This window comes from Balaenoptera ricei, chromosome 5 (assembly GCF_028023285.1).
Source record: "Balaenoptera ricei isolate mBalRic1 chromosome 5, mBalRic1.hap2, whole genome shotgun sequence".
Classification (NCBI taxonomy): domain Eukaryota; kingdom Metazoa; phylum Chordata; class Mammalia; order Artiodactyla; family Balaenopteridae; genus Balaenoptera; species Balaenoptera ricei.
The window spans coordinates 52,427,705-52,438,447 of NC_082643.1; the positions used below are offsets into that span (position 1 = coordinate 52,427,705).

The following is a 10,743-nucleotide window of genomic DNA, read 5'->3' on the forward strand; positions in this document are numbered from 1 at the left end:
AGTATAGAAAGTAAAATATCGAAACACAACACTTTACAAAGCAAGTATAAGTATTGTATTTTAAACTTGTTTTAGGCCTGTGTGTCTATACATGCATACATACACACACAGTGAATACATACATACACAGTACCTATAGATCTATAAATAGATGCCAGGTCACATGGGTTTGATATTATTTCTCTGGCCAAGTAAAAACTTATTTTATTAACCAAAATTGGAACAAGAATACTCCCTAACTAGTTTCAAGGCAATGAAGTAATTACTGTTTCTTTTATGATTGTGTACAATGGTATTTTATTGAAAATCAGCAGTTCATCTCATAACTACATCAAATGACTAATATTTTAAAAAATGAAAAGAACATTTTGAGTAGTGAAATTACAGTTTTTTTTTTAAGTTTCCTCCCTATTTCCTTTGTATTTCTAAGTTATCTCTAGTGAGCATGTATTCATTGTTTTTATAATGAGAAAAAAATATGAATATATCTTTATAAACAACTAAGACCTCAATACTCTATGCATTGAAGAGGAAACTGTTTTTACCACAAAGACCTTAAAAGGGGGGGGAAAAAAAAGCAAAAATTAGAAAAATGCTGAAGAATGTCCCAGAGCAAAAAACCCTTTGGTGGTTTTGTTTGTTGATAGGGCCTGTGACTGTGCAGTAAGCACTTGGTTGGGGACATTTTCTGCTGACTACTTCCAGCCAAAAAAAAAAAAAAAAAGAAAGAAAAAGAAAAAGAAAGAAAAAATAGTTCAAGTTCAAGTACATTCAATCTTTATCACTCCATGAATGTTTGAACAGCAGGCAGCTACAGCAAATTGTTCTCTAATTTAGACTTTTCCTGGTAGGAGAGTCCTCTCCCAGTGCCATTGCTGATAAAAGCGACCACTTGAAAGCATTCTCCAGATGGTTAGCCAAGGTAATTCTGAAGGGAGAATTTACAAGGCACCAGCATTGGTTGACTTTGCACAATTTGTTTTGGTCCTTTGGCCCTTTGAGTCATACCTAGGAGTTATTGAATCCAACTAAGTGTGTTGTTTGATGCAGGCAGTAAAAGGAAAATAGGCAAAAAAGTATTGTGCCACTCACAGCCAATTTCAATGTATTCTTTCCCGAAGTTCATTTGGTTTGAGAAACTTTTATTGCTATTGCAACTTTTTTTTTTTTGCCACTTATCACCAAGAATCACTGTGCTAAATGCCTTACTCAACACTCCAAACTGACTGGAATTGTGTGTTAAGAACAATATTGAAAGCAAAAAATAAAAAAGAAAAGAAAGCAATAGTAACAATTAATCATTGCTAATTTTTAAGCACAGACTTTGTTTGAGGAACTATGCCAAGTGTTTCACATACATCATCTACTTAGTCTACACAATAATCTATGAAGTAGACACTCATCCACATTTCACGGATGAAGAAACTAAGGCACAAAGGGGAAGCGAGTATAGCACATCCTTGTGTGCCATGCTAAAATCTTTGGACCTTGAAGATAATTTGGGTGAAGGTGCGCAAGGTGGATCGAAAGTGAAAAACACCAAATGGGTGAAAACTAGTTGGGAGATCCATCCCCATAGACATTCTAGTTCTGCAGAATGATAAATATCCTGAGGACTTAATGATCTTGTGTCTTTCTACTTTGTCATCTTGTGGCAGTTTCATTCTTCCCTTTGCCCCTGGCAAATTCATACACCACCTCTAAGAACTGGTTTTTTGGTCAGTTCCTCTCTGAAAAACTAGCTAACATGCCACTAGCTTGTGTGAAAGGCAGCACAGCATGAAAGCAAGAGCGGGGAGCTGAAAGTCAGACTGATCTGCTCAGCCTCTAGCAAACTGGTCTTGGGAGACGCCTTAACCTTTCTGAGACTGTTACCGCAACTCTACAATGGGAATAATATTACTTGACGTGCAAAGTGGTTGTGAAAATTTAGATGATACTCTGGCACTTCATAAGCCTCTATAAATAGCATCTATTTAAGTAGTTTGTTATCTCAAAGCTTCCTCCCTTTCTCCCACCCCAAGGAGGCTGAAATGGACATTCTCCATTTTCTCTTAGCAGTCTAATCCTCCCTGTACACAAACATTGCCACCTTAGGTTGAAATGACTTTGACTCATGGGTAAAGGTCTGTAGCTTTCTCCTGCCTCAACTAGATTCTGCCTTCTTGCCCACTATGGAAGGCTGAATAAAGATTTCCATATCCTAACCTCTAGAACCTTGTGAAAATGTTACCTTATATGGCAAAAAAGATTTCACAGATGTGAAAGGATCTTGAGACGGGAAGATTATTTTAGATTATCCGAGTGGGTATAGTGGAATTATCCAAGTGGGCACAGCATAATCACAGGTCCCTTTTAAGAGGCAGGCAGGGTATAAGAAGAAGGGTCAGAGGTGACAACAAAAGTAAAGGTTGGAGTGATGTAGTTTGAAGATAGAGGAAGGGACCAGGAGCTGACGAATGCAGCTGACCTCTAGAAGCTGAGAAAGACAGGACATAGATTCTCCCCTAGAACCTCCAGAAGGAATGCAGCTCTGAGGACATCTTGACATTAGCCTGTAAGCCCCGTTTTGGACTTGTGATGTCTAGAACTGTGAGATAATAAATTTGTGTTGTTAAAGCAATTGAGTTTGTGGTACTTTGTTACAGAAGCAAAGTAACTAACACATCCAATTTTCAATACCATCCTTTCTTCCCAAAGTATAGTAGTGTCTTCTTAAAGCATAAATGAAAATACAACCTGTATCTCTCCTAATTTCCACAGCTGTTTAACACACAATCTCAATATCTCCAATGTTAAGAGATTCATGGAACAGTGGTAAACTGCAAATAAGGTTTTACTGAACCTGAGAATACCGAGGAAAAAGTCTATTAAACACATTTTGATGCTTAGAGCAAAACTCATGGTATATAAATGGAATGTAATAAGAACCAATTCTGTAAGTTTGCCAAATGTGGGATTTATTACAGGCAGTAACATGAGTACAGGAACTGTTTTTACCATTTCATTTTTGTTAAATGTCAGCATTATCAAAGGATCAATAAAGAGTACAATATTTTAATGTAATGCTCTGGAAAGTATCAGTATATTTCCACTAAGTAGTAGAGAATTCTAGTTTCATTTTTATTAATTTTCTATACTGGGATAAAGTATAAATCTTAAGGGGATAAAAGCAGAGTCTGCTTTATTAATTTTTTTTTAAAAAGCAGCCCAGAAAACTTAAGTGCAATTAATATTTATTGGCAAAGCTAATCATGACATTATTATGTAAATAAGTAGTTATTAAGTAATATAATCATGGAAATATGCAAATATATATCAGCCAACATACAACACCAAGTAAAACCAGTCTTTATTGAACCAAACCTTCTTTCAAAATATATTTTTGCTTAAAATTCTGGAGATTTTTCTTTATATGAAATTGTGATATGTCAACATTATTTCTTTCCTCTATTAATAAATATTGACTATACCACAACTTGATGTATTTTGTTTATGTAGAATTTCAAGGATAATAAAATCATCAGATGATTTTTCCACAGTTAGATTGAAAACGAAAAAAAAAAAGAAGAAACACTTTATATAGCAAAAGTACAGATTTAGGCAGCCGACTCTTCAAAAGTACAGATTTAAGAGCTAAGTCTTCAAAAGTTTCCTGATTATTTTCTTATACAGAGGATTCTGCGGGTCCAGGCAAATTTTCCTCCCGTCCTTCAGCGTAGCTCTGCCAGGGAAAGAAGAGGCGCGCCTTTCAGTCCTTGGGTTTGAATTTGGGATTAGGCTGGCGGGAGGCGGGTGGAGAGGGGCGGTAGGGAAGGGGAGAGGAGAAGAGGGTGGGCACGAAAGAAGCGGGTGCAAGGACTCACATCAGTTGGGGGCTGGGGCAGTGGAGTCCAGCCCCGATCACCTCCAGGCTGGAGATGCGCCGGGGAAGGACCACAGAGGTGGTCTTCACACACACGCAGCCCAGGTCTCCAGCTCCACCTTCAGAGTCTACTGCGGGTGGGGCGGCGACAGTGGGGAGTGACGACTCTGTGAATAGCCAGAGGTACCTTAGGGATCTTCTCGTGGCGTGGCGTCTGACCTTCACTTCCTCATCCACAAACCAGACATCCCTCAGAAAGCGTATTATTGTCCAGGTGGTAGAGCGCACCGGGCAGCACCTGGCACAGCGCCTGCACTCTTAGCCGCGCTCGGTCAGTCACAGCTGGGAACCGAGACGGGCACAGACTCGGCCCCAGCCCCGGGGGCTCCCGCGCTCTCTCCCCGCCGCCCCCCGACCTCCCCCAGGCCCTGCTTCATTCAGCTCTCACCTTGGGCGAGAGCGACGGCTAGCAGCAGCAGCAGCAGCAGCCCGGGGCTGGGCCGCGGGCCGGGGGCGCGGGCACCCGCTGTCAGGCTCATGTCGCAGAGATGCCAGCAGGATCCGAGAGCGCAGGGGCAGCCCGGGCCGGCGCTCCGCAGACCGGTGGTTCCCGAGAATCTCAGGCCGTTTTATACCCGCGGTGGGTCAACTTCGTCGGAAGCCTGGGGTTGAGGATGGAGAACTGCGGTGCGGAAGCTGAGACACTTCTGCAGAGTTGGGCACTGGGCAGCCAAGATTAGGGCAAAAGGAAAAAAAGCCAGGCATCAGCAGTCTTGCTGGGAGCTGGTAGCAGGATCCAATCGCCCCCCTGGATTCATATAATACACGCACATTTGTGCAGTCAGAAATGGGGCTTGAGCCTTAGAAAAGTGTATGTTTTCTTGGTTATGTGCAACAGTAGAGTTCTCTGTAGTCGCCGTGTTGCAGTTGGTACAGCAGGAAAGTGTGTTTCCTTCTCAACTCTCAACTGGCTCATCAAGAACTGCTCCTTCACTTCTGCCTTTCTTTTTTTTTTTTTTTAAACATCTTTATCGGAGTATAATTGCTTTACAATGGTGTGTTAGTTTCTGCTTTATAACAAAGTGAATCAGTTATACATATACATATGTTCCCATATCTCTTCCCTCTTGCATCTCCCTCCCTCCCACCCTCCCCATCCCACCCCTCTAGGTGGTCACAAAGCACTGAGCTGATCTCCCTGTGCTATGCGGCTGCTGCCCACTAGCTATCTATTTTACATTTGGTAGTGTATATATGTCTATGCCACTCTCTCACCCTGTCACATCTTACCCCTCCCCCTCCCCATATCCTCAAATCCATTCTCTAGTAGGTCTGTGTCTTTATTCCCGTCTTGCCACTAGGTTCTTCATGACATTTATTTTCCCTTAGATTCCATATATATGTGTTAGCATACTGTATTTGCTTTTCTCTTTCTGACTTACTTCACTCTGTATGACAGACTCTAACTCCATCCACCTCACTACAAATATCTCCATTTCATTTCTTTTTATGGCTGAGTAATATTCCATTGTATATATGTGCCACCTCTTCTTTATCCATTCATCCAATGATGGACACTTAGGTTGCTTCCATGTCCTGGCTATTGTAAATAGAGCTGCAATGAACATTTCGGTACATGACTCTTTTTGAATTATGGTTTTCTCAGGGTATATGCCCAGTAGTGGGATTGCTGGGTCATATGGTAGTTCCATTTTTAGTTTTTTAAGGAACCTCCATACTGTTCTCCATAGTGGCTGTATCAATTTACATTCCCACCAACAGTGCAAGAGGGTTCCCTTTTCTCCACACCCTCTCCAGCATTTATTGTTTCTAGATTTTGTGGTGATGGCCATTCTGACCGGTGTGACATGATATCTCATTGTAGTTTTGATTTGCATTTCTCTAATGATTAATGATGTTGAGCATTCTTTCATGTGTCTGTTGGCAATCTGTATATCTTCTTTGGAGAAATGTCTATTTAGGTCTTCCGCCCATTTTTGGATTGGGTTGTTTGTTTTTTTGTTATTGAGCTGCATGAGCTGCTTGTAAATCTTGGAGATTAATCCTTTGTCAGTTGCTCTATTTGCAAATATTTTCTCCCATTCTGACGGTTGTCTTTTGATCTTGTTTATGGTTTCCTTTGTTGTGCAAAAGTTTTTAAGTTTCATTAGGTCTCATTTGTTTGTTTGTGTTTTTATTTCCATTTCTCTAGGAATTGGGTCAAAAAGGATCTTGCTGTGATGTATGTCATAGAGTGTTCTGCCTATGTTTTCCTCTAAGAGTTTGATAGTGTCTGGCCTTACACTTAGGTCTTTAATCCATTTTGAGTTTATTTTTGTGTATGGTGTCAGGGAGTGTTCTAATTTCATACTTTTACATGTGTCTGTCCAATTTTCCCAGCACCACTTACGGAAGAGGCTGTCTTTTCTCCACTGTATATGCTTGCCTCCTTTATCAAAGATAAGGTGACCATATGTGTGTGGGTTTATCTCTGGGCTTTCTATCCTGTTCCATTGATCTATATTTCTGTTTTTGTGCCAGTACCAAACTGTCTTGATTACTGTAGCTTTGTAATATAGTCTGAAGTCAGGGAGCCTGATTCCTGCAGCTCCATTTTTCATTCTCAATATTGCTTTGGCTATTCGAGGTCTTTTGTGTTTCCATACAAATTGTGAAATTTTTTGTTCTAGTTCTGTGGAAAATGCCAGTGGTAGTTTGATAGGGATTGCATTGGATCTGTAGACTGCTTTGGGTAGTAGAGTCATTTTCACAATGTTAATTCTTCCAATCCAAGAACATGGTATATCTCTCCATCTATTTGTATCATCTTTAATTTCTTTCATCAGTGTCTTATAATTTTCTGCATACAGGTCTTTTGTCTCCTTAGGTAGGTTTATTCCTAGATATTTTATTCTTTTTGTTGCAATGGTAAACGGGAGTGTTTTCTTAATTTCACTTTCAGATTTTTCGTCATTAGTGTTTAGAAATGCAAGGGATTTCTGTGCATTAATTTTGTATCCTGCTACTTTACCAAATTCATTGATTAGCTCTCGCAGTTTTCTGGTAGCATCTTTAGGATTCTCTATGTATAGTATCATGTCATCTGCAAACAGTGACAGCTTTACTTCTTCTTTTCCGATTTGGATACTTTTCATTTCTTTTTCTTCTCTGATTGCCGTGGCTAACACTTCCAAAACTATGTTGAATAATAGTGGTGAGAGTGGGCAACCTTGTCTTGACCTGATCTTAGTGGAAATGGTTTCAGTTTTTCACCATTGAGGACAATGTTGGCTGTGGGTTTGTCATATATGGCCTTTATTATGTTGAGGAAAGTTCCCTCTATGCCTACTTTCTGCAGGGCTTTTATCATAAATGGGTGTTGAATTTTGTCAAAAGCTTTCTCTGCATCTATTGAGATGATCATATGGTTTTTCTCCTTCAGTTTGTTAATATGATGTATCACATTGATTGATTTGTGTATATTGAAGAATCCTTGCATTCCTGGAATAAACCCCACTTGATCATGGTGTATGATCCTTTTAATGTGCTGTTGGATTCTGTTTGCTAGTATTTTGTTGAGGATTTTTGCATCTATGTTCATCAGTGCTATTGGCCTGTAGTTTTCTTTCTTTGTGACATCTTTGCCTGGTTTTGGTATCAGGGTGATGGTGGCCTCGTAGAATGAGTTTGGGAGTGTTCCTCCCTCTGCAATATTTTGGAAGAGTTTGAGAAGGATAGGTGTTAGTTCTACTCTAAATGTTTGATAGAATTCGCCTGTGAAGCCATCTGGTCCTGGGCTTTTGTTTGTTGGAAGATTTTTAATAACAGTTTCAATTTCAGTGCTTGTGATTGGTCTGTTCATATTTTCTATTTCTTCCTGGTTCAGTCTCGGCAGGTTGTGCATTTCTAAGAATCTGTCCATTTCTTCCAGGTTGTCCATTTTATTGGCATAGAGTTGCTTGTAGTAGTCTCTCATGATCGTTTGTATTTCTGCAGTGTCAGTGGTTACTTCTCCTTTTTCATTTCTAATTCTATTGATTTGAGTCTTCTCCCTTTTTCTCTTGATGAGTCTGGCTAATGGTTTATCAATTTTGTTTATCTTCTCAAAGAACCAGCTTTTAGTTTTATTGATCTTCGCTATTGTCTCCTTCATTTCTTTTTCATTTATTTCTGATCTGATCTTTATGATTTCATTCCTTCTGCTAGCTTTGGGGTTTTTTTGTTCTTCTTTCTCTAATTGCTTTAGGTGCAAGGTTAGGTTGTTTATTCGAGATGTTTCCTGTCTCTTGAGGTAGGCTTGTATTGCTATAAACTTCCCTCTTAGCACTGCTTTTGCTGCATCCCATAGGTTTTGGGTCATCATGTCTCCATTGTCATTTGTTTCTAGGTATTTTTTGATTTCCCCTTTGATTTCTTCAGTGATCACTTCGTTATTAAGTAGTGTATTGTGTAGCCTCCATGTGTTTGTATTTTTTACAGATCTTTTCCTGTAATTGATATCTAGTCTCATAGCGTTGTGGTCAGAAAAGATACTTGATACGATTTCAATTTTCTTAAATTTACCAAGGCTTGATTTGTGACCCAAGATATGATCTATCCTGGAGAATGTTCCATGAGCACTTGAGAAAAATGTGTATTCTGTTGTTTTTGGGTGGAATGTCCTATAAATATCAATTAAGTCCATCTTGTTTAATGTATCATTTAAAGCTTGTGTTTCCTTATTTATTTTCATTTTGGATGATCTGTCCATTGGTGAAAGTGGGTTGTTAAAGTCCCCTACTATGATTGTGTTGCTCTCGATTTCCCCTTTTATGGCTGTTAGTATTTGCCTTATGTATTGAGGTGCTCCTATGTTGGGTGCATAAATATTTACAATTGTTATACCTTCCTCTTGGATCGATCCCTTGATCATTATGTAGTGTCCTTCTTTGTCTCTTGTAATAGTCTTTATTTTAAAGTCTATTTTGTCTGATATGAGAATTGCTACTCCAACTTTCTTTTGAGTTCCATTTGCATGGAATATCTTTTTCCATCCCCTCACTTTCAGTCTGTATGTGTCTCGAGGTCTGAAGTGGGTCTCTTGTAGACAGCATATATATGGGTCTTGTTTTTGTATCCATTCAGCTAGTCTGTGTCTTTTGGTGGGAGCATTTAATCCATTTACATTCAAGGTAATTATCGATATGTATTTTCCTATTCCCATTTTCTTAAATGTTTTGGGTTTGTTATTATAGGTGTTTTCCTTCTCTTGTGTTTCTTGCCTAGAGAAGTTCCTTTAGCATTTGTTGTAAAGCTGGTTTGGTGGTGCTGAGCTCTCTCAGCTTTTGCTTGTCTGTACAGGTTTTAATTTCCTCATCAAATCTGAATGAGATCCTTGCTGGGTAGAGTAATCTTGGTTGTAGGTTTTTCTCCTTCATCACTTTAAGTATATCCTGCCTCTCCCTTCTGGCTTGCAGAGTTTCTGCTGAAAGATCAGCTGTTAACCTTATGGGGATTCCCTTGTGTGTTATTTTTTGTTTTTCCCTTGCTGCTTTTAATATGTTTTCTTTATATTTAATTTTTGATAGTTTGATTAATATGTGTCTTGGCGTGTTTCTCCTTGGATTTATCCTGTATGGAACTCTCTGTGCTTCCAGGACTTGATTAACTATTTCCTTTCCCATATTAGGGAAGTTTTCACCTATAATCTCTTCAAATATTTTCTCAGTCCCTTTCTTTTTCTTTTCTTCTTCTGGGACCCCTATAATTCGAATGTTTGTGCATTTAATGTTGTCCCAGAGGTCTCTGAGACTGTCCTCAGTTCTTTTCATTCTTTTTTCTTTATTCTGCTCTGCAGTAGTTATTTCCACCATTTTATCTTCCAGGTCACTTATCCGTTCTTCTGCCTCAGTTATTCTGCTATTGATCCCATCTAGAGTATTTTTAATTTCATTTATTGTGTTTTTCATCGTTGCTTGGTTCCTCTTTAGTTCTTCTATGTCCTTGTTAAATGTTTCTTGCATTTTGTCTATTCTATTTCCAAGATTTTGGATCATCCTTACTATCATTTTTCTGAATTCTTTTTCAGGTAGACTACCTATTTCCTTTTCATTTGTTAGGTCTGGTGTGTTTTGACCCTGCTCCTTCATCTGCTGTGTGTTTTTCTGTCTTCTCATTTTGCTTATCTTACTGTGTTTGGGGTCTCCTTTTCACAGGATGCAGGTTCGTAGTTCCCGTTGTTTTTGGTATCTGTCCCCAGTGGCTAAGGTTGGTTCAGTGGGTTGTGTAGGCTTCCTGGTGGAGGGAACTAGTGCCTGTGTTCTGGTGGATGAGGCTAGATCTTGTCTTTCTGGTGGGCACGTCCACGTCTGGTGGTGTGTTTTGGGGTGTCTGTGGCCTTATTATGATTTTAGGCAGCCTCTCTGCTAATGGATGGGGCTGTATTCCTGTCTTGCTAGTTGTTTGGCATAGGGTGTCCAGCACTGTAGCTTGCTGGTCGTTGAGTGAAGGTGGGTCTTTATGTTGAGATGGAGATCTCTGAGAGATTTTCGCCATTTGTTATTACGTGGAGCTGGGAGGTCTCTTGTGGACCAGTGTCCTGAACTTGGCTCTCCCACCTCAGAGGCACAGCCCTGATGCCTGGCTGGAGCACCAAGAGCCTTTCATCCACATGGCCAAGTACGTGGGGAGTTTCTTGCCTTTTGGGTGGTCTGACGTCGTCTGCCAGCGTTCAGTGGGTGTTCTGTAGGAGCAGTTCCCCGTGTAGATGTATTTCTAATATATCTGTGGGAAGGAAGGTGATCTCCGCGTCTTACTCTTCCGCCATCTTCTCACAGCTCCACTTCTGCCTTTCTTGTTGATTACCATTGAGTTGAGTTTGGCAGGTGCGTTTCTTCCAG

At 39.8% G+C, this 10,743-nt stretch overlaps 1 protein-coding gene across 1 annotated transcript; it reads right to left on the reverse strand.

The window, feature by feature from the left end:
- Positions 1-3,608: 3,608 nt before the first annotated feature.
- Positions 3,609-4,456, reverse strand: LOC132366449 (platelet factor 4-like). Its single transcript, XM_059924044.1, has 3 exons — positions 4,314-4,456; positions 3,867-4,032; positions 3,609-3,724 (listed from the first exon to the last, which is right to left on the reverse strand). The coding sequence occupies exons 1-3, from the start codon at positions 4,402-4,404 to the stop codon at positions 3,637-3,639; spliced, it is 345 nt and encodes a 114-aa protein (XP_059780027.1). The 5' UTR covers positions 4,405-4,456; the 3' UTR covers positions 3,609-3,636.
- Between the last annotated feature and the right edge of the window lie 6,287 nt (positions 4,457-10,743).

What these genes read in the sequence shown, in the direction of transcription:
- LOC132366449 (XM_059924044.1), bottom strand. Translation starts at nt 4,404, where the DNA reads ATGAGCCTGACAGCGGGTGCCCGCGCCCCCGGCCCGCGGCCCAGCCCC. An exon ending in AGCCGTCGCTCTCGCCCAAG is followed by an intron (nt 4,033 to 4,313) that starts GTGAGAGCTGAA and finishes GGCTATTCACAG; the next exon opens with AGTCGTCACTCCCCACTGTC. An exon ending in TGCCCCAGCCCCCAACTGAT is followed by an intron (nt 3,725 to 3,866) that starts GTGAGTCCTTGC and finishes TTTCCCTGGCAG; the next exon opens with AGCTACGCTGAAGGACGGGA.